Here is a 23,326-nt window from a genome sequence, read left to right on the forward strand (position 1 = left end):
TTGACTCAGTGACTTGTGATTATGGTGATGAGCGGCAAACAATGAACTATCTGCTCCACTACAAACTTCTGTCTTAGTCCTGTAATGCTACTGACCTTGCCACATACAACAATAATACCGAGGCAAGTGTTACCTTGTGGTGGAGAATGGTATGAAGATATGATACAATGACAAGTGAATAAACTATATTCAACATAATCTTTTTATCACACATTATAAATGGAGTTACATTGTGTGATTTACTAAACAATTTGATATGACCCAAGAAGCAGGGAATAGTTGAAGGTACCATCTATTTTAAGGGCTACTACTACAACAGCAACTTGTATTTTTATGGAGCCATTAAAATAGAAAACATCCCACAGTGCTTTATAGAAAAGAAATGGAAGTGTACAAGAGTTACATATGACGAAGTAAATGAGTTGACGGCACAAATCATTACAAATGGGTATGATTTAGTGGCCATTACAGAGACGTGGTTGCAGGGGGGCCAAGACTTGAAATTAAACATACAGGAGTATCTGACAATTTGGAAAGATAGACAAGAAGGGAAAGGAGGTGGGGTAGCTCTGTTAATAAAGGATGATATCAGGGCAGTTGTGAGAGACGATATTGGTTCTAATGAACAAAATGTTGAATCATTGTGGGTGGAGATTAGAAGATAGTAAGGGGGAAAAGTCACTGGTGGGCGTAGTTTATAGGCCCCCAAATAATAACTTCATGGTGGGGGGGGCAATAATCAAGGGAATAATGGAGGCATGTGAAAAAGGAACGGCAGTAATCATGGGGGATTTTAACCAACATATCGATTGCTCAAATCACACTGGGTAGCCTTGAGGAGGAAATCATAGAATGCATACGGGACTGTTTCTTAGAACAGTATGTTACAGAACCTACAAGGGAGCAAGCTATATTAGATCTGGTCCTGCGTAATGAGATAGGAATAATAAACGATCTCCTCGTAAAAGATCCTCTCAGAATGAGTGATCACAGTATGGTTGAATTTGTAATACAGATTGAGGGTGAGGAAGTAGTGTCTCAAACGAGCGTACTATGCTTAAACAAAGGGGACTACAGTGGGATGAGGGTAGAGTTGGCTAAAGTAAACTGGAAACACAGACTAAACGGTGGCACAATTGAGGAACAGTGGAGGACTTTTAAGGAGCTCTTTCATAGTGCTCAACAAAAATATATTCCAGTGAAAAAGAAGGGCGGGAAGAGAAGGGATAACCAGCCGTGGATAACCAAGGAAATAAAGGAGAGTATCAAATTAAAAACCAATGTGTATAAGGTGGCCAAGGTTAGTGGGAAACTAGAAGATTTAAAAAATTTTAAACGACAGCAAAGAATGACTAAGAAAGCAATAAAGAAAGGAAAGATAGATTACGAAGGTAAACTTGCGCAAAACATAAAAATGGATAGTAAAAGCTTTTACCGATATATAAAACGGAAAAGAGTGACTAAAGTAAATGTTGGTCCCTTAGAAGATGAGAAGGGGGATTTAATAATGGGAAATGTGGAAATGGCTGAGACCTTAAACAATTATTTTGCTTCGGTCTTCACAGTGGAAGACACAAAAACCATGCCAAAAATTGCTGGTCACAGGAATGTGGGAAGGGAGGACCTTGAGACAATCACTATCACTAGGGGGGGTAGTGCTGGACAGGCTAATGGGACTCAAGGTAGACAAGTCCCCTGGTCCTGTTGAAATGCATCCCAGGGTATTAAAAGAGATGGCGGAAATTATTGCAGATGCATTCGTTATAATCTACCAAAATTCTCTGGACTCTGGGGAGGTACCAGCGGATTGGAAAGCAGCTAATGTAATGCCTCTGTTTAAAAAAGGGAGCAGACAAAAGGCAGATAACTATAGGCCGGTTAGTTTAACATCTGTAGTGGGGAAAATGCTTGAAACTATCATTAAGGAAGAAATAGCGGGACATCTAGATAGGAATAGTGCAATCAAGCAGACGCAGCATGGATTCATGAAGGGGAAATCATGTTTAACTAATTTACTGGAATTCTTTGAGGATAGACCGAGCATGGTGAATAGAGGTGTACCGATGGATGTGGTGTATTTAGATTTCCAAAAGGCATTCGATAAGGTGCCACACAAAAGGTTACTGCAGAAGATAAAGGTACGTGGAGTCAGAGAAAATGTATTAGCATGGATAGAGAATTGGCTGGCCAACAGAAAGCAGAGAGTCGGGATAAATGGGTCCTTTTCGGGTTGGAAATCGGTGGTTAGTGGTGTGCCACAGGGATCGGTGCTGGGACCACAACTGTTTACATTATACATAGATGACCTGGAAGAGGGGACAGAGTGTAGTGTTAACAAAATTTGCAGATGACACAAAGATTAGTGGGAAAGCGGGTTGTGTAGAGGACACAGAGAGGCTGCAAAGAGATAGGTTAAGCAAATGGGCTAAGGTTTGGCAGATGGAATACAATGTCGGAAAGTGTGAGGTCATCCACCTTGGGGGGTGGGGGGGGGAAAAAAACAGCAAAAAAGGAATATTATTTGAATGGGGAGAATTTACAACATGCTGCGGTGCAGAGGGACCTGGGAGTCCTTGTGCATGAATCCCAAAAAGTTAGTTTGCAGGTGCAGCAGGTAATCAGGAAGGCGAATGGAATGTTGGCCTTCATTGCGAGAGGGGTGGAGTACAAAAGCAGGGAGGTCCTTCTGCAACTGTATAGGGTATTGGTGAGGCCGCACCTGGAGTACTGCGTGCAGTTTTGGTCACCTTAAGGAAGGATATACTAGCTTTTGAGCGGGTACAGAGACGGTTCACGAGGCTGATTCCGGAGATGAGGGGGTTACCTTATGATGATAGATTGAGTAGCCTGGGTCTTTACTCGTTGGAGTTCAGAAGGATGATCTTATAGAAACATTTAAAATAATGAAAGGGAGAGAAAAGATAGAGGCAGAGAGGTTGTTTCCACTGGTCGGGGAGACTAGAACTAGGGGGCATAGCCTCAAAATACGGGTGAGCCAATTTAAAACTGAGTTGAGAAGGAATTTCTTCTCCCAGAGGGTTGTGAATCTGTGGAATTCTCTGCCCAAGGAAGCAGTTGAGGCTAGCTCATTGAATGTATTCAAGTCACAGATAGATAGATTTTTAACCAATAAGGGAATTAAGGGTTATGGGGAGCGGGCAGGTAAGTGGAGCTGAGTCCACGGCCAGATCAGCCATGATCTTGTTGAATGGCGGAGTAGGCTCGAGGGGCTAGATGGCCTACTCCTGTTTCTAATTCTTATGTTCTTATGACTGAAAACATGGTTAAAAATATAGCTTCAGAGACCTTTTAAAGCCTGAGTGAAATAGCAAAGTGGAGGTATTTGGCGTGAGAGTTTGAAAGTAGGGTCAAGACAGCCCACTGTTGGAGCAGAGAGGAGTAGGAAATGCACAGGAATCTAGCATCAGAGGGTTGTCGAACTTAGCTGAGACATAAGTCTCAAGTTGCTGGTAGAGTTGAGGCGAGACTACGGTGGGATTTTCATAGAAGATGGGTTTTGAGTTCGATGTGTCGAGGAACAGGAGGTCTGCGAGGGTGATGAATGTGAGGATTGTGTGGGACAGTGGAGTTTTGGGTGAGCTGGAGTTTGTTATGGCTTATCTAATTAATAATTATCCAGTAAATGTAACCAACAAGAAAGTATGCACACATGACAGAACTGTAAGACTCGGAATGTCCAAATCTTTGAGGGCTGCTTAAGTGCCCTTAGGGAAGAGTGACCATATTATGATAGAATTTTATATTAAGTTTGAAAGTGACTTAGTTAAAGTCAAAACTAGGGTCCTAAATCTAAACAAAGCAAACTACGTAGATATGAGCGGCGAGTTGGCCAAGGTAGATTGGGAAACTACATTTAAAAAGTATGACGGTAGACGAGCATTTAAAGAATTAATACATAATTTACAACAAATATACATTCATTTAAGGCACAAAAATCCCACAGGAAAAGTGGTCCAACCGTGGCTAACGAGAAATTAAATGTAGTATTAGATCAAAAGAAGAGGCTTATAATGTTGCCAAAAAGAGCAGTAAGCTTGAGGATTTTAGAATTCAGCAAAGGTGGACCAAGAAATTGATAAAGGGAAAATAGAATATGAGAGTAATCTAGCAAGTGACATAAAAACAGACTATAAAAGCTATGTATGTAAATAGGTATGTAAAAAGATTAGCGAAGGTAAATGTGGGTCCCTTACAGGATGAGAGGAGAAATTATAATGGGGAATAAGGAAATGGCAGATAAATTAAACAAATACTTTGTGTCCGTCACTACTGAAGAAGACACAAAAAAACCTTCCGGAAATAGTGGCGAACCAAGGGTCAAGCGAGAATGAGGCACTGAAAGAAATTAGTATTCGTAAAAAAAAATAGTACTGGAGAAATCAATGGTACTGAAAGCCAATAAATCCACTGGACCTGATGGCCTGCATCCTAGGGTTTTGAAAGAGGTAGTGGATGCATCGGTTATCATCTTCCAAAATTAATTAGATTGTGGAACGGGTCCCGCGGATTGGAAGGTAGCAAATGTAACCCCGCTATTTAAGGAGGGAGAGAGAAAACGGGAAATTACAGACCAGTTAGCCTGACATCAGTAGTAGGGAAAAGGCTAGAATCTATTATTAAGGATGTGGTAACAGGGCACTTAGAAAAAAATAATAGGATTGGGCAGAGTCAATACGGATTTATGGGAGGGAAATCGTGTTTGACAAATCTGTTAGAGTTTTTTTAAGGTTATAACTAACAGAATAGATAAGGGGGAACCAGTGGATATGGCGTATTTGGATTTTCAGAAGGCATTGGATAAGATGCCACACAAGAGGTTATTAAACAAAATTGGGCTCATGGGATTTGGGTTAATATACTAGAATGGATTGATGATTAGTTAACGGACAGAAAACAGAGAGTAGGAATAAATGGGTGATTTTCAGGTTGGCAGACTGTAACTAGGTGGGGTACTAGTGCTTGGACCTTAGCTATTCACAATCTATATCAATGATTTGGATGAGGGGACCAAATGTAATGGGGTCAAAATTGAGTTTTGTACGCCGTCCGTTACCGCGTGCGGGAGGCGGCTAACGGAGCAGCAAATGCCTACCATCGTTGGTAAACGGCGTCGACACCTCGCCCTAGATTCAGTCGGCTCTTTGGCAGAGGTGTCCAGAGGCAACGCTGTGCCATCTAAAGCCACTGCCGTGGTGACGTCATCCAGCGTACAATGCCTCTTTGATGTCTCTGTCGCGACATTTGCTTTGTACAGCTGCCGTACAGCCAGGAATAAGCTGTCGTAACAGAGCGGATCTCGGGCGGAATCGCCAAGAAAGGAAGGTAAGTTTTTGTCTTTATTTATTTCTGCAGTCTTCATTAGTTTTAAGAGTGGGGAAGTGTGGCTCGGAGAGGTTTTAGTTATTTTTTTTTCTAGCATGGCGGCAGTCTCCCATCGGGAAGTTCAGTCGGCCTCCTGAGCTCCTGCCCAAGGATGAGTGTGCAATGCCACTTTTTAGTGCTGCTCTCTCATCTTTGGGAGTAAAAACGGAATTTAGGACTTGGAGGCTGCGCCTAACACCCAACGCTAAAATCAGCACTCAGGCGGTGACACCGCCTCAAAAACGGCCATAACATAGAAAATAGGTGCAGGAGTAGGCCATTCGGTCCTTCGAGCCAGCACCACCATTCAATAAGATCATGGCTGATCATTCACCTCGGTACCCCTTTCCTGCTTTCTCTCCATACCCCTTGATCCCTTTAGCCACAAGGGCCATATCTAACTCCCTCTTGAATATATCTAACAAACTGGCCTCAACAACTTTCTGTGCTAGAGAATTCCACAGGTTAACCACTCTCTGAGTGAAGAAGTTTCTCCTCATCTCGGTGCTAAATGGCTTACCTCTTATCCTTAGACTGTGACCCCTGGTTCTGGACTTCCCCAGTATCGGGAACATTCTTCCTGCCTCTAACCTGTCCAATCCCGTCAGAATGTTATCTGCTTCTATGAGATCCCCTTTCATTCTTCTAAACTCCAGTGAGTACAGGCCCAGTCGATCCAGTCTCTCCGCGTATGTCAGTCCTGCCATCCCGGGAATCAGTCTGGTGAACCTTCGCTGCACTCCCTCAATAACAAGAACGTCCTTCCTCCGATTAGGAGACCAAAACTGAACACAATATTCCAGGTGAGGCCTCACCAACGAATTTCGACCCCAATATATCCAAGTTTGCTGATGATACAACGCCAGGTGGGAATATAAGTTGTGAGGAGGATACAAAGAGGCTTCAAGGAGATATAGACAGGCTAAGTGAGTGGGCAAGAGCATGGCAAATGGAATATAGAAATATGAAGTTATCCACTTTGGTAGGAAAAATAGAAAAGCAGAGTATTTTTGCAATGGTGAGAGATTGAGAAATGTTTGTGTTCAGAAGGACCTGGGTGTCCCTGTACACGAATCAGTGAAAGTTAACATGCTAGTCCAGCAAGCAATTAAATAAGCAAACGGTATGTTGGCCTTTGATACAAGAGGATTGTTCTGCAATGAGGCAACAGCAGTAAGAATTGTCCTTGCACAGTTCTAGGCTCATCAAATTCAGACTTGTCAAATCATTGTGAGTAAGTAAGAGAGACTGAATCATCTGGACTTTGTGGGGTAGGTTGCCTGGGCTTTCAGATTGCATGTTTGCCCACAGTTTGTAATTTGAACACCACTGAGTAAGACGAGGCAAAGCACAAGATATTTTGTATAAAACTGACCCTTTCAGTTTGAGTAAGAAAATATAATATATAAAATTAGTTGAAAGTACTATTAAAAAGATTTAATAGAAACATAGAAAAAAAATGGTCTAGAATTCCATCCAAAATAGCGCTAAGATTCCGAAATTATCACTGGCGAAAAATTCCATTTATTAAAAAAGAAATCTGGCCAGCAGAAAATAAAATTGGTCCTTGCACCCCGATTCTCAGCGAAAAAATGGAATCTTGGGCCGATTGGGCGGTTCTTGAAAAAAAAAAGGGCTATAATTACTAAAATTTACACCGAGGCTGCGGGTTGGGCCTAGGAGGAGAAAAACACATTTTTTCAAAAAATGAAAAATAAAAAATCAGAAAAACATTCTCTGGACCCTTTTCACTTAAATCATTGCAAGAGAATTTTAAAATAACTAGTAAAAACCCATTTACTTTTTTTTTTTTGCAGGGCTACTTACTTACCGCCCAGCTCCTCTGCTTCTCATGGGCAGTTTTTTTTCCAACTTACCTATGGGTCACCGCTGAGCCAAAAATCGGGCAATGGCGGTCTGTGGACGGTGCGCTCCCCAACGGTACTTCGAAACCGCCAACGGAACTCCACTGGAATTTTTCACCGACCCGGTTCTCGCTGAGAAACCAAGCGGCGAAACAATGGAAATTCTAGCCCAATTGACTATTAATACAAAAGCAAAATATTGCGGATGGTGAAAATCTAAAATAAAAACAAAAAATGCTAGACATACTCAACAGGTCAGGCAGCATATGTGAAGAGCTAAAACAGAGTTAACATTTCAGGTCAATGAACTTTCATCAGAACTGTTCTTACAAAAGGTCATCGACCTGAAACATTAACTCTGTTTCTCTGTCCCCAGATGCTGTCTGAGCTGTTGAGCATTTCCAGCATTTTCTGTTTTTAAAATGACAATTAATGTTCTTGTAAAGGGTTATACTGAAAATGTGCATCTGTTTTTCCTCTTTACGGGTACTATGTTTTCGCAGCAATTTTTGTTTTAGGATTCTAGCATATGCAAGTTTTTTTCCATAGCTAATTATCTTTTTCTTCTCTTCCTTCCCATCTCCTTTGGGGATTCTAGGTGCGAGACCGGGCACAGAGAGCCTCTCGGATCCTGCTCGATATTGAGGCCGGTGCTCCAGTCCTCCTGATCCCAGAAAGCTCCAAATCAAACCAGCTGATTGTGGCAAACCTTGGTAAACTGAAAGTGAAGAACCAGTTCTTGTTTGCCAGGTCACCGGGTACATTCTCACTGCGAGACAAGGTAGAAAAAATTACCATGGTTCATGTCTTTTTCCCTCAGCTGGTGAGAATTCCTTTAATTTGTCTTCTTTTTGTTGTTTCATCTTTTCTTGCCAGTTTTCCCTCATTTAATGTTATGTCCTGCATGTGTTCTGAAAATGCTTGTTTAGAAGGAAGACTGCAACCTTCAGCTACTAACTAAAGAGAGGACGTATAATGTTCGAAAATTTGGTACGGTACAGGAACCTTTTATTATAGGTTGACTTCGTCAAGCTCCCTCTGATCAACCTTCAACATTTTTAGTATTCCATGCACTGAATGTAGAAAATGTCCCAAATTGTGCTTCATATAGGGGAAATGGAAGAGTACAAGTTAGGTAAGATGACAGAAATCTTGATTGCAAATACAGGTTTTGAGACTTTTCAGTAGGTGGAGGGATTTAGGGAGAGAGTTTGAAAGAGTCAAAGCAGTCCATTGGTGGAGCAGAGGGAAAGGCAATGCATAGAAATCTAGAATCAGAGGGCTGAAGCGCTTTAGTTGAGACATATGTCTCAAGGGCTGGTAGAGCTGAGGTGGGGGCGAGGCCAAGGTAGAATTTGCAGATGAGAAGGATAGGGTTAAAAAGTTGTTTATAATTTGGGGTTTTTCATTTTTCTCACCTTTCCATTTGTAAAGACTGATGGAGTTTACATTAAAGCCAGAATAGGGGTTTTCCTGATGGCTCAGTTGGTAAAAGCAGACTATAACCGAGCCATACAGACCAGAGGTTCTGGGTTATGATCCCGAGTTTATGCTGAGATGCTGCAGTTGGCTTTGGCACCGGGCCCGGTCTGGGCAGGAGAAAAATCATTGATTTCCTGCTCCTGCTGGAAATTGTGGGCAGGTTGATGTTGAACTAGGTCAGTATCTGGCTCAATTATGACATCCTGCATCGTTGAACAGTCTGTTATATTCATGATCTCAGTTCACAAATGAAGTATAGCCATTTGGACAAGGTAGCCTGTTGAGTGTGCCCTCGAAACATTTAGCAGTTTTATGAGAAAAAAAAGGGGGAGAATGAAGTGAAAAATGTGTAGCTTATTACTCTTGCATCTATTATTTATTGAGACAATCTATTATTTATTGAGACAGACAGATAGGTTTAGATTAAAAACACTCAAGAATAATGATTTGGATTTGGTTTTCAACTGAGATTTAGGCAGTGTTGGCAGGATAATTAGGTTCCTGCGTTTGACCTGGGACTATACTGTGAGGATAATGAGTGTCTGCTACTTTTCCCAGTTTAAGATATTGTCAGGATAATGGATGAGCAGTATATACTTAAACTGGAATTCAGGCTGTCTTGTAAGGCTAATGACTGTGATCCAAAAACTGACTTGAGACTGACAATGATTTGTGACTCCGTATTGATTCTGGGCTGTGTTGTCAGGCTAATTGCAAGTTTGTTGGCATTTAAGCTATGTTATCGGGTAATGACTGATGTGCTGTGCATGACCTGGGGTGGAGGCCTCGTTGTCAGGATAATAGCTCGTATCCTGTACATGACCTAGGATTGAGGCTGTCTGGATAATGAGCATTTCCTATGTGACAGGAGTTCAAAAGACTACATTATCCAGCGTTCAGAGCCCTCGCTCATTGGTACAAAATGTACTCTTCAAACTTCAGTCATGTACAGAATTGATTAAGTGTAAACATATCATACGAGATAATCACATTTACTTTGCACTGCATTCAATACAAAATTAGTCATATTTGTAAATTCCAAACATCAAAGGAATACTAAAACTGTTAGTAAGTATAATTAAATGTAGAATTTTGCTGGTGATCTGTAGAAAGCTAGCACATGATTCATTTAATCTTTTGCATTCACTGCATATTTGAAACAGTTTAATTATTTTTAGTCAATTTCTGCTTTGTCAATATGTGATATTATGGAGATTTAAATATTTTTTTGCCCTCTTTTTCTGAGAATTTGATTTTGCACGCCAATTCATACAAGGACTCATCATTACTGGAGGTACACAGACAAAATCACCTGTTTGTTTGAAAGTTTTTGCAGAGATGATGTGGTAGTATAGCACTTCCTTTTGTGTGTTCATGCACTTTTCAAAGTGCCTCCCAAGCCTTTTCCACCTATGATAGATGATTATATCTCGTAGATAGTTCTCATCTGCGCACTCCAAAGGATGTCCAAGTGTTTAATAATGCAGATTTAGATCAGTGTTGTAAAAAATGATTGGCTGGGAATCAATGTGCGAGTCTTCAAATGAAGCATTCGTTTTCATTAACTGCTGTTCACTTGTGAAACTGTTTTGTTCAAAATTTCAATAATGGTTTTCATGCCTTAACAATGCATTCAGATTTCGGATTTGGTACTTGAAATTAGTGGGTTGAGGCGCTGAAGGTTACCTCACCTCTCAGTCATGAGATGAAATGAGTTGGTAAAGGGTAGTCGCATCTCTCACTTTTAAGAAGAAAATGGGATGCCAAAAGATATATCCCATCTTTCAGTGTTGTAAAGGAGGAATGGGTTGTAAAGGATGGAAATGTATCTGAGAAAGTACTCTTGTGCCCACTCTGTTTGTTTGTGTGTGTAAGAGGGAGAGTGAGTTTGTCTCTAGCTGTTTGGTGAAGAATAGATGAGGGTATGTCTCTTTGATTTGTATATGAACACAGAGATCATTCAACAACCAGTGCATCTGAAGCGGGGTGTGTGAGAGTTTGATTTGACCCCAGTTCTTGCATGTGATATATTATTTGAGAAGTACCCTGCTCCAGTTTGGACTGAAAGCCATGCCTGTGCCCCATGTTCCGGACACCTGCATGAAAATTGCTTTGTGTTCTTTATAGTTCTTAATATCGTGTTGAACGGCCCTTGGGGATCATTGTAGTACATGATCCCGTTCAACTTCAGTGAAATCAAGATAATTCATTGTAATGGGTTGTCACAGAATGGTCTATACTGTATGGTCTATTATGTGGAAGAACTGTCATCACAGTTCATGGTAAATCATTTGGCCAGGAAAGCAATGCAGTTTAACCTAGGCTCAAATGGATTATGAAAACCTTATTCCTGAGTTGGCCTGATGTTTGTGTGCATCATGTTCCTGCTACATGTTGTATTTATACTACAGGTAGAAATGTACAAAAACTGGTACCCAAGTTATTTTTTTGTTCTCTTTAATTCTCTTGTAATGAACTATTCTCAGAGGAACTCGTTGCATCCTAATAAAAGGGTTGTCCTGTAGATACTGATTCAGAATAAAAGGTACAGAAAATACCTCTGTGGTACACATATTTGTGCAAGGAAACACATGCACACCAATGCACACAAACACACTACATACTTCTCACACTTAGCTAGTCAAACCTAGCACAAAGGAAGGTGGTTGTTGGAGGTCACTAATCTCAGCCCTAAAACAAGCGCTCTACTCGGAGCTCCAACATGGCAAGCGAGCCCCAGGTGGGCAGAGGAAACACTTTAAGTACACCCTCAAAGCCTCCTTGAAAAAGTGCAACATGCCCACCGACACTTGGGAATCCCTGGCCCAAGGCCGCTCAAAGTGGAGGAGAAGCATCCGAGAAAATGCCAAACACCTTGAGTCTCTTTGCCGGAAGAAAAGTGGAGGCCAAGCGCAAACAGCGGAAGGAGCACACGATAACCCAAGCACCCTACCGTCTGCCCCACCTGTGACAAGAGACTGCAGGTCCCACATCGGACTCATCAGTCACCTGAGAACTCATTTTTAGTGTGGAAGCAAGTCATCCTCGACTCCGAGGGACTGCCTAAGAGGAGAAGAAGAGTATATCACTGCAGAAGTTCCTCAGGGCAGTGTCCTCGGTCCAACCATCGTCAGCTGCTTCATCAATGATCATCCCTCCATCATAAGGTCAGAAGTGGGGATGTTCGCTGACAATTGCATTCTATTCAGTTCCATTTGCAGCTCCCCAGATAATGAAACTATGGGCAACATTGAGGCTTGGGCTGATAAGTGGCAAGGAACAGTTGCGTCACACAAGTTCCAGGCAATGACCATCTCCAACAAGCGAGAATCTAACCACCATCCCTTGGCATTCAATGGCATAACCATCGCCAAATCCCCAACATACTGGGGGTCCCCATTGACCAGAAATTTAACTGGGCCAGCCACATAAATACTGTGGCTACAAGAGCCGGTGAGAGGCTGGGTATTCTGTGGCAAGTGGCTCACCTCCTAACTCCCCAAGGCCTTTCCAACATCTACAAGGCACAGTGGCAGGTGGGGAGTTTGACTGGGGCGGTACACCTGTCACACTGTAACGCAGGTGTCCTAAGGCGAGCTCAGGGAGGACAGAAACCTCCCGTGGAGCAGAAGGGTGGAATACTCTCCACTTGCCTGAATGAGTGTAGCTCCAACAATACTGAAGAAGCTCAACACCATCCAGGACAAAGCAGACCGCTTGATTGGCACCCCATCCACCACCTTAAATGTTCACTCCTTCCACTACCAGCGCACCATGGCTGCAGTGTGTACCATCTACAAGATGCACTGCAGCAACTCGCCATGGCTTCTCCAACAGCACCTCCCAAACTCGCGACCTCTACCATCTGGAAGGGCAGCAGGCACCTGGGAACACCATCACCTGCAGGTTCCCCTCCAAGTTGCACACCATCCTGACTTGGAAATATATCGTCATTCCTTCATCATTGCTGGGTCAAAATCTTAGAACTCCTGCCCTAACAGCACTGTGGGAGTACCTTCACGCCAGGGACTACAGTGGTTCAAGAAGGCAGCTCACCACCACCTTCTCGAGGGCAATTAGGGATGGGCAATAAATGCTGGCCTTGCCAGTGGCTCCCACCTCCTAGGAATGAATTTTTTTTAAACACTTCTATATTATAGGATGTACAGCTGGTCAGGCAAATTTGAAATATAACTTGAATTTTGAATGTGCCTTGTTGACAACACATAATTACTTCGGCCTTGTTGATCCTGAGCCTGAGTGCACTTCATTTCTATGTATATAATCAGTAACTTGTGCAACTAAGATCATAAGATTCCACCTTCTTTAATCTCTGCTGACATTTGGTCAAAGTTCATTGTAAAGTCTCCCTAACTGAAGCCCTCACTTTGAATGAATTGCAAAACAATAAAAGCAGTATCTAGAGAATTTAACAACCTGCACTTAGCGCAGTACAGAGACCTTCTGCCTCATTAAAACTGCCTGGAGAAATGATTAAACCTGTAGTGGCTTGCAGTGAAGAAGCCAGTTATTCTGCAGACGTGCCTCGTTGGGATGCACAACAGAGGGAGGGTCTCCTGACTGCTGTTGCAGTAAGAATGCTTAACGCACTTGATGAAAACTCATCTCTGCATTATTTTACTGTTGCCGTTAACCTGTATTTATACGCTTGTATCTAAGTAGTACTAGGAGTGATTTAGAATGAGTGCTTTCATTGTTCAAATGAGAGCAGCACTGGTTGGAAAGTCTACCCACAGCTTAACTGTTGGAATGTACCCTTAAAGGGGAAGGAAAGCCTAGTATTTTTTATTCAAAACATTCTCCCTTTTTTATGTAATTTCTTTGCTTTTCTTTTTAAAGTGGCCTTGACAGCTGCTTTAGAGCCACCATTCCCAGGAAACTACGCCAGAGACTTGGAATGCAAATTTACTAGCTTAATTCATCCCGACAATGTGCTTTTAGTATGCAGTCATTTTATGCTGAAATGATTGGCTGCTGAACCTACAAAACCCAACTCCTCGTAGCCGGAACTAAATGCTGTAATGTAAGCTTTTCAATAAACCTGACTGGTCTGGGACAGGATTATGGCTTTAGTGCTACTGAATGAGTTTATTGACATCCCATCGATTCATTGCAAAGTAGAAGCAGTCTAGTGGTTAAAAATAAGTTCACACTAATCTGCTGAAGAATGCCACTGGCTACAAAAATGCACTAATACCTGTCATTACTGCACTCGCATGAAATCCAGATATTCTTAAGCTATAAAAATGGCAAGAACACATTATTTCTTATTCTCAACCTGAACTGTCTGAAACTGAAGATATAGTATCATGTTCAGGTTCTTGTGACTGATGAAGCACCAATGTTGCTAAAAGCATGGTAATTTCAGACGGTCATTGTGCACACTAACCACTAATTTAAAACAGGCTGGTTCTGCAAGGATACGGCAGCAGTAAGCATGCCTGTTTTTTTCTGTCCTGAAGGCAGTGACTCATGCTAGGGTTCCGTGCCACGGATGCTGGGTTCGCCCCAGTACCTTGTACAAATGGCACTTGTCCCTCTAAGTCCAGACAGTGAGTGTTAGCAGGCTATTGGACTGTGGATAGCAGCACAGCTGAACTCAATCCTGCCCCCTCTTCACTTCCACAGACTTGCCACTTCCTGGCAGTGAACAATGGATAGTAATTAGGAGAGGATGCCCTGCCTGATATTTTACTTTGATTTTCAGAATTTGTAATTTTTCATTTCATCCAGGTCAAGTGATCAATCCTAACTCTTTACATTCTTTCTCATATTTCCTTCAAATTCATATATGCACAACCTAGATAAAACATTTTGTGTACATTCATTCAAGGGCCAAAACCATTGAAATGTGCTTTTGCAGTTACTCACTGCCAACCTCACATCAGTAACAGCATTGTTGCTACCGCAAAACGTTGCTCATTCTACCGACCTGCAAATGCAGCTGCCACAGCCGAGGACTATCTTGTATTCAAAACTTTTATATGCTTTGAGCATGTGGGTTGGATTATCTGCATGCTTATTAGTTTTAAATAAGCCTACTTAGATTTTTAAAGTGTCCAGGAGGTCCAGTGAAACTCCTGAACATTTCTAAAGGTGTGCAACAGTGTGAAGTGTTCTCATACTGCATCCGTCTGGAGTCAGACTGGTACCCGAGCCTAACTCTTAATGCAGAAGTGGCACGATAACTCTACCTATGAAGAGATATGGCCAAATGTGTTAAATTGTAAACAGGCAATCAGTTTAATTTTGCATTGGGAGTGATCTGCATTTGTTGTATGAAAGTAGTTAAACATTTCTTTCTGTTGCAAACACCCCTGAAATTTAAAATATGTAATCCACAATCCTCTGTCCTTCCCATTTTACATTTCCAGCCTAAAGGGTTGGACACTGAATGAATCCTTCCAAAAGTCCTTTTTTTGTGTGTAACTAGGCACTAGAAAGTGCAGAAGGATTAAATTGTCCTTTATCCTTTTAAAATTTTGTGAGCATTTGAAATCTCTTTCTCCTCCCCGAGTTGTTTGACCTCCCTGGCCTGTGTTTGATAAGTGTTCGGCGTAGTCCCAGGTCTCTACCTCCCCCCCCACCCCACCCCACCCCAACCCAACCTCTGCTTATGGGAGACGCTTGGCTGCATTATATACCGCCAACACAACTGATATTGAAGGGGAGGGGGAGAGAATCCAAATTTGCCTCCACCACTGCAATGGCAGCAACTGTTTAAATCAGCAATTTACGTCATAGTTTTTCAGTAGTGTTTTTGGAATTACATATTTTAAACATTTCATTGTGAGGGTATGCCGTTTCAAAATTCCATATTTAGCTCTCCTTTTCTTTGCTGCTTTCTGATAGCTTTTGGCCCTTTTATGACAGGATCCTGAGAATTCCCCACCGCCTCAGGATACCCCACTATATAATCAGAAGACGACAACGACCAGCACAGTCCATCCTCAATCCATTCCCTGCAGACCGGACAAACTGAGCACTGGGGCCAGCTCCTCCGATAAAGCAAATCTTATTAAGTCACAAAGTGAATCTGGACTGAGCAGCACGCATTGCAAATCACAAGAGGGGCAGCATGACCAACCACAGATTGCGGAGCTACAAGAATCTGAGGGTAAGAAAGCAAGTTCTAGACAAAATGTTCCTAAAAGCTGTCTTTACCTTGAGAAACTAACTACAGATTGGAGAGAACATGAAAGAAAAAAGTCTAGAAGCTCAACTTATATCATTTGGAAGGAAAGAAACTGTGGATCTGAACATGGGTGGGATCAAACCTATGTAGTTTACAGTGACATCGGCCACTATTAGGAACTTCCTCATCTATTGATTGGTGAACAAAATAAAATTGTAACATTTTTGAGACTCTTATGAATCCTTCCCTTTTTCAGAAGAACATATCTGCCTACTGGACTGCATCGTGGTTGACCTACAGGACATGGACATCTTCACTGCGGAGAGACACACGCGAGACCCCGCTGGAAGGCCTGAGAGCTGTGGTTCGGACCTGCTTTTTCCATCTTACCTGGTGAGACATCTAGATGGGAACCTGCTGAAGGAGCGATGCTGGCTGAAGCTGCAAGTTGAGCGGAACCTAGATAAGTGAGTGTTTACTCTTCACCCAGCTGCTAGGGTCACTGCAAAATGGAGAACCCACTGCGAGAACAATTTATGTTTGAAGTTCTCATTTTTGACTATTTGCAATTTTTATATGTTACTTGGTTTGTTTGGTGTATTGGTACCAATTTGCTGCAGAAAAATTTCACTTAAGCCTTTCATTGCATTCTAATGTGTCTGTATGTTCTGTGATAATTCAGTTGGAGGACTAATTATGAGGAAACGTTGTAAACCTGGAATCTTTAGTCTTGAATGGCCGGGACCTTAGAGGAATATACGATATTATGTAAAATAGAGAAAGTTAATCCTGAGCACTATTTCAAATTAAATCACGAGTAGGGTACATGGGTATAGACTAGTTAAAGGCAACTTGAAAACTAATGTCAAGAAGCATTTCCTCATGCATAGTGATTAATATCTGGAACGGTCTTGGGTAGAAGATTGGAAGCAAAACATTGAGTCATTTGAGAGGCAGTTAGACACTGATGGGAGGATTGTAGAATGTTACAACATAGAAATGAGCATTTGGCCCATCAAGATGGAGTTCATCTTTCTCGTCGCATCAACTACCTAGTCTAACTCCAGTCTCCTTTCCCCCCATAACCCTTTAATATCTCTGAATGCAACTATCTAATTCCCTTTTAGAAGAATTTATGGACTGTGCCAAAGAAGTCTATATTGTAACCCTTCTCCATTGTAAAAAAATGTATTCTAACCTCCTTAAATTATTTTTGTGGTTAAATAGATTGCCCCCTTATTATTCTCTTACTGACTAGTGGAAAACAATCTATTACCATTTTAACTTATCATATTCCTTCATAATCTTGAAGAACTCTATATTACATCACCTTTTAACCTTGTCAGGCCCAGTGAAAAAAGCTCTAGCTGCTCATAACTGTCTGAAAGAATAAGCCATATCAGTTGAATGGCCTCCCTCACCGCTACTTATTTTTGTAACCTCAGATTGTTGACAATGCCAGCGACAATCTTATAGCCACCAATATTTCATTATAATGTTATACACGCAATACTCTCTTTCAGATACAACTCAAGTTTGGAAAGACAAAATCAATAATTGTTTCGCTGAATGTTTTTCTACAGTTCAAGTGGACAAAGCTCAAAATGTTGCACCCATAAAATCCTTGTGCTAAGACTACTGTAAAATGTTTTTGTTTTGCATACTCTACATTGAATTCTGTATGAGTAGGAATATTTGTACAGTGGCTGCATGAACAAGAAGAGTGGTACTTTTCTTAACAGACTCCTGCAGGCACTGTGTAGCAACTGCTACATTTATTGGGCCCAAGTTTCGACCTCAGTTGCTCCTGATTTTTTGGAGCAACTGGTGTAGAACGGAGTATCTTAGAAATTCAAATTATCGGCATTTAGTTTGCTCCAGTTCTAGTCAGTTGGAACAGTTTCACTTTGGAACAGAATTTTTTTTCAAAAGGGGGCGTGTCCGGCCACTTAAGCCTGTTTTCAAAGTTTCGGCAATGAAAACTTACTCCAAACTAACTTAGAATGGAGTAAGTGAAGATTGTTGTACGCTCGAAAAAACCTTGTCTACACTTTAGAAAATCAGGCGTAGGTTACAAATCAGGCGTAGGGAATGGGGGGGTGGGGGGGGCTTAAAGGGAAGTTTACAAACATTAAACACTTGAGTTTTACAAATAAAGAGCCATCATCAATAATAAATGATAAAAACATCAATAAATCAACCAATAAATCAATCAAAAAAAATTTATAAGAAATAATTTTTTTTTAAATCAATAAATAAAACATTTTCTGCTTACCGACTGCAGCACCGGGAGCCCTCCAACAGCGTGCTGGGATGCCCCCCCCCCCCCCCCCCACACCAGTGTGTCTCTGTCAGTGTCTCTATATCTCTGTCTCTCTGTCTGTGTTTGTGTCTCACTCTCTGTCTGTCAGTGTCTGTATTTCTATCAGTGAGGGGAGGGGGAGGAGAGGGCTAGAGGGAGAGAGGAGGGAAGGGAGTATTGGGGGAGAAGGAGGGGGGAGAAGGGGAAGTGGGGGGGAATGGGAAGGGGGAGGAGGAGAAGGGGCAAGGGGGGGAAAGGAGAAGGGGCAAGGGGGGGAGAGGAGAAGGGGCAAGGGGGGGGAGAGGAGAAGGGGCAAGGGGGGGAGGGGAAAGGGGGGGAGGAGGGGGCGGGGGGGGAGAGGCTGAACGGGGGGTGGGGGGGGGGAAGGAGGGAGGTCAGGTTGGGTCCAATCCGGGTGGGGGGTCGGGAGTGTGGGTCGGAGGGGTGGTGGGAGGGAGGTCGGTTCGGTTCGGGGGGGGGGGGGCAGCGGGAGTCGAGTCGGGTCGGGAGGAAGCAGGAGCTGGGCATGGGAGAGGAGCCTTATGCACGCAGCCCCAGTGAGGCCATTTGGTCAGGGCTAGGGGCTGCGTGCTTCGGGCCCCTCCCACACAGTTTTGGGCGCCTGGAGCTACTGCACATGCGCGCCCATTGTAGCGTGCATGTGCAGAGGTCCCGGCACTGTTTACAGCGCAGGGACCTGGCTCTGCCCCCCACAGCTCGTGCTGCGCCGTGCCGAGGGCCAGAGGACCAGCAGGGAGCCGGAGAATCTGGAAGTTTTTTTTAGGCGCACTTTGTGGTGCGAAAAACGGGCGACCAGGTCGCGGCTGCGCCATTTTAGGCGCGGCCCGAAACTTGGGCCCATTGTGTGTTTAAAAAATGAGAAGTAATCTAAATAGTTCAGGTTGCGTGGAAAAGGTAGTTGGCGGAATCTCACTGCCATTTCTGGAGATATGAGAAGGTATTGGAGGGCCATTTCACCTGTACTTGACCCCTGCATAACTCAGCACCTTTAAAGAAGAACAGAGAGAATTGCAGAGCACAGGTTGTATAATGAATGTTGTTGAAGGTGACCAGGGTAGACATGACCTGATTCTCTATGGGGAATGCAATGTGTTTCTTTTTCAGGCGTTTCGGTTGATTACATTCAAGGGCCAGGGAGAAATTTCACAGATTTTTGCTCTTGGAGGTTGCTTACCTATTTAGCAGATTGAGGGGTAGAGTAAAGTTTGAGAGGAAAATTGTACATGACCTGTAGGTCAAAAGGGCTGGACCACCCACTGTTTTCATTTCACACTTCATTTTATTTGTAATTTTGGAGACGCACAGTATAAAATATTTCTGTCAGCTGCACTCTGGTTGCTCATGACTACCTATCTGTGTTGATTTAGGGAGATCAGCCACGCTGTCCCTGATATGGCTATCCACGGTAGTCTGTCATCGGTGCACTGCTCTCTGGATCTTAGTAAATACAAACTGATTCGTGGATTAATTCAAAACAACTTGGGGGAGCCCATTGAAGAGTTCATGAGGCCGTTTGACCTGCAAGACCCCAGCATACATGTAAGTATAAAAATAACAGGACCTAGAAATGTTTACTGGAGGAAATTGAGGAGGAAAGGGCCAGGGTCAAGATGAATTCTGTTCCATCAGGATACTCCTCGGTCACCAAGGAGAACATCATCTTATTGTAGATGCTAACATCAATTTTCTTCAATTTTCTTCAATTTTCTTCAATTGCTCAATGTTGCACTGCTTCTATAGAGCACTATATAGAAAGTATATATGAATGAAATATGATTCTCAGGTCTTTCACCTTAAGTGTTGCTGAACCTGGAATGTCTTCTGCTATCCTACATCCTGGTTTTCTCTCTTTCTCTCTTGCTTTCTTTTCCTTTTCTTTCTTCCCTTTTTTTTCTTTCTCTCATTCTTTCTCTCTCATTGCTCTGTCTTTACATATATATATATAAATTTGGAACATCGATGTTCAGAGGACCTCTGGTGGGTAAGCTTACAACCTTTCGGGTTTCTAAGTAATTTGCAGTGGTTCTATTTGTGGTACATTTTGTTTCATTCTTATCTGCTGTTGAGCAGTCCCAGCAGTACTTACCTAATTATGTATGCACAGCTTGGTTATTAGGTGATCCACTTATAGTTCAAAATCGGCTATTAGCAATCATGTCCTGAAGAGCCGTGCCAACTCGTGTAGAATTACTTACGTTAAATGAGATGAAACTGTACATTTGTTCTCATCTTTGTTACTAGTACTAATGATTGCTTTAAGGCATAATTAAAAGATGCAGAGAATGCTTAAACAGTTATTGAACAAAGATTTCATAACGTTGAGAGAGATTTGACTTTGTGAATTTCTGAGGGATGTAAGTGCTGGTGAAAAGGGGCACTTTCCCATATTGGGCAACTAATATCTGCATCAGGCACTCTTGTCATTAATAAGACAAATATATGTAGACTAAAGCTGCCTCTATTCTATCCCAACAATGTATTTCAGTCCCAACCTAAAGAAGAATCCCCTGCTGCACCAGTGTGACATATTTCTATTTCCAACATTAACTATCTGATGGTTTCGCTGAGTGAGATTGCCAATTAGTGTCAAATTAAAGACCTTTTTGCCCTGTGGGATCAAACTCATTTCACATGGGATTCTTGCAGAAGCTTTCATTCCATTATTCTGGGCTGGATTTAAACCAGCCTCCAGAGGTTGAACGCCAGTGTTTAAGCCACTGAACATCCTTTAAATTTCCCTCTCCAGTCATGCACCATTCTCTGGCAGAGTGTGAGAGCAGGCAATTTGCTCCCTAAGTCCATGCCAGTGTCTCCCTGTAACAAGACTAGTGAAATTGTGAAATACCCACTGATTCCTATCCTTTCCTACAAGACGTTTGATGAACAGGGTTACTGGGTACATGTATTTTCTGTTCAGACATTTGATTTATTTCATTTTTCTTCTGTCCCTCTCACAGACAGTCCTCACTGGAGAAGTATACACAAACATGTCCTTTCTCATTGATATGATGAACGTTAGCTTGGAACTCCTGGAGTCAAAGGGCAAGAATACAAGCCCCAGTTCACTAGCAAGGTATTGGCTACTATTCTCGCATGTGAATCTCTCCTGCTGTGTGTGCCTTTTTATTTTGTGCTTCTTGGCTCAGACGATTTGCAGGAGGCTGACTCTGAGAACCTCTGCTGCTCGCTCTGTAGGCAGCGATTAAAAGGTGCATAAGAATAACCCAGCATGACGATCAACTTGTCTGTTATTCCTCTCCTTCCATTCCACCCCACTCCAAAGCCCTGGGGGAGAAATCTTTCTTTCACTTGGCAACTCTGATCATCTGGCTGACATTGAGAGATGCTAGTATAAACCTCTGTATTAGCACCCCAGTGTGCAAGAGCAGGCTTTGAAAGCAATGAATAGTGGGGCAGGAAGGGCGGGCGGGCGAGACAGAGAGACAGAGAGTCAGAGACAGACAGAGAGAGAGAGAGAGAGAGAGACAGACAGAGTTGCAGGGGGAGAGCTGGGATTAGAGGCTCGCCCTCGGTAACTGTAAAGTTGGCCGTCTCGGATCAGGAGTGCAGTGCAGCCAACTCACTGCATTTTCTTTTAAAAGAGCATTGCAGCTGTGGTAGAGAAGATTGAGGAAACAACTGTTTATACGTCTTTATCTTGGCATGTCACTTTAATCCCAACCTAGTACTGCTCCAGAGTGACGACTTCTTTTCCCACATATGCCTATGGTTTCTGAAATACATTGCCAATTTTTTATTTTGTGCTGAATTGTGGCCAGTTTTACATAGTGGACTTAGCCTTCTGAGATGGGCCCAGAGCCTGTAGTGTCCTTACAGCCAGCAAATACACCAACTTTCTTCCCATCTCAGAGAGAAATCCCAGAACTAAAGGACAGGCATGAGGGGCTGAATGGCCTACTCCTGTTCCTATGAATGCCACCCTGTGCACTGCCTATTGTGTTTACTGTAAGTTTCTGAATAGTTAGAGTATTAGCACTCAAAAATGTACCATCCTGCATTGTATAACATTTCTAAATTACTATTCGATCTTTGGTGGTGCCCACAGAGAATCAAGATCGTGTCGTCTTTAGGTGAAGATGTGTTAGAGGGCAGATGATAATTGGATCAAGGCATGCGAGCATAATTCAGTCCGTTTTAAAATTATACAGCCTGTCCATATTTTTATTAAATACTTTGATTGTTCTATGCTTATTTATAGTTAAATATCAAAACTTACTGGAATTTGGGAGCAAAGAAGTAGTGTGTTGTAGCGCAAGATTTTCTCTGCAGAGCAGGCTGAGGAACTGAGATGCAAAACTGAAGCGCTTCAGCGCCATCACGGATAGGAGGTTATAATTACAGCATGGCAAATTTACATCGCCAGTTTTCATTAAATGTGGACATAGGAATTTATAATGGAAAAGATGATGTGTAACAACAGAAAGTAAGCTTTTACAGACAAGAAGTTCACACAATGTAAGAATTTTAATATATAGATATGTTCTCTTTGTAAATCTCTGGATAATGTACTGTAAAATACATTACATCGTTTCCGTATTAAATTAACTCTTTCTTCTCCAGGTTTGATTTCAAAAAGTCAAAGCTACTTTACGAAAGTTTTTCAAACACAACGAAGTCCGTAAATCTCGTGTCTCACTCAATGATGGCATACGACACCCGAAGCACTGTACATACAATGAACCCTGATGTCAAACCAAATGTATTTCGATGCATTTTGGATGCATCAAAGAGTAGTAGCAACCGAGCCTCACTGCAGATGGAACTGCATTACAGGTGCAGAGCAACATAACTGTTATAGCATTGAAAAGTAATACAGGTTGTACCTCTTTAGTCCGGAAACATCCCTGGTCCGGCATCAGTCCCAGCGTGGGTGGCATCCATTGGAAAAAAAATAGTGGCTCCACGTGTTAAAAACGTACATATGATGTATTTTGGATGACAAATCTTGACAGCCGTGCCCTGGCCAGCTGGAGGTTTTACACGCTGGCTGGTGCTGTGGTTTGACACGTGCTCCTCACTGCCGAGGCCGCGTCTCCTTGCCTGATTGGCGGCAGGCGCTTTTCCCCTCTCCCCGGTATCGGTGGGGGTGGGGTGGGG

At 42.5% G+C, this 23,326-nt stretch overlaps 1 protein-coding gene across 7 annotated transcripts in view; it reads left to right on the plus strand.

Annotated features, from left to right (window-relative positions):
* vps13d (vacuolar protein sorting 13 homolog D) overlaps positions 1-23,326 on the plus strand; it is a 270,295-nt gene that overhangs the window by 74,908 nt on the left and 172,061 nt on the right. For 4 of the 7 annotated variants that reach the window (XM_070860201.1, XM_070860202.1, XM_070860203.1 and 1 more), the window contains exons 24-30: positions 7,846-8,028; positions 9,976-10,023; positions 15,624-15,867; positions 16,142-16,352; positions 19,576-19,747; positions 21,166-21,281; positions 22,790-23,002. In XM_070860201.1, coding sequence (XP_070716302.1) covers positions 7,846-8,028; positions 9,976-10,023; positions 15,624-15,867; positions 16,142-16,352; positions 19,576-19,747; positions 21,166-21,281; positions 22,790-23,002 — 1,187 coding nt within the window. Of the gene's footprint in view, positions 1-7,845; positions 8,071-9,975; positions 10,024-15,623; positions 15,868-16,141; positions 16,353-19,575; positions 19,748-21,165; positions 21,282-22,789; positions 23,003-23,326 lie in introns of all 7 variants that reach the window. The other 3 variants (XM_070860205.1, XM_070860208.1, XM_070860204.1) reach the window with 2 other exon arrangements.

This window comes from Pristiophorus japonicus, chromosome 18 (assembly GCF_044704955.1).
Source record: "Pristiophorus japonicus isolate sPriJap1 chromosome 18, sPriJap1.hap1, whole genome shotgun sequence".
Lineage (NCBI taxonomy): Eukaryota > Metazoa > Chordata > Chondrichthyes > Pristiophoridae > Pristiophorus > Pristiophorus japonicus.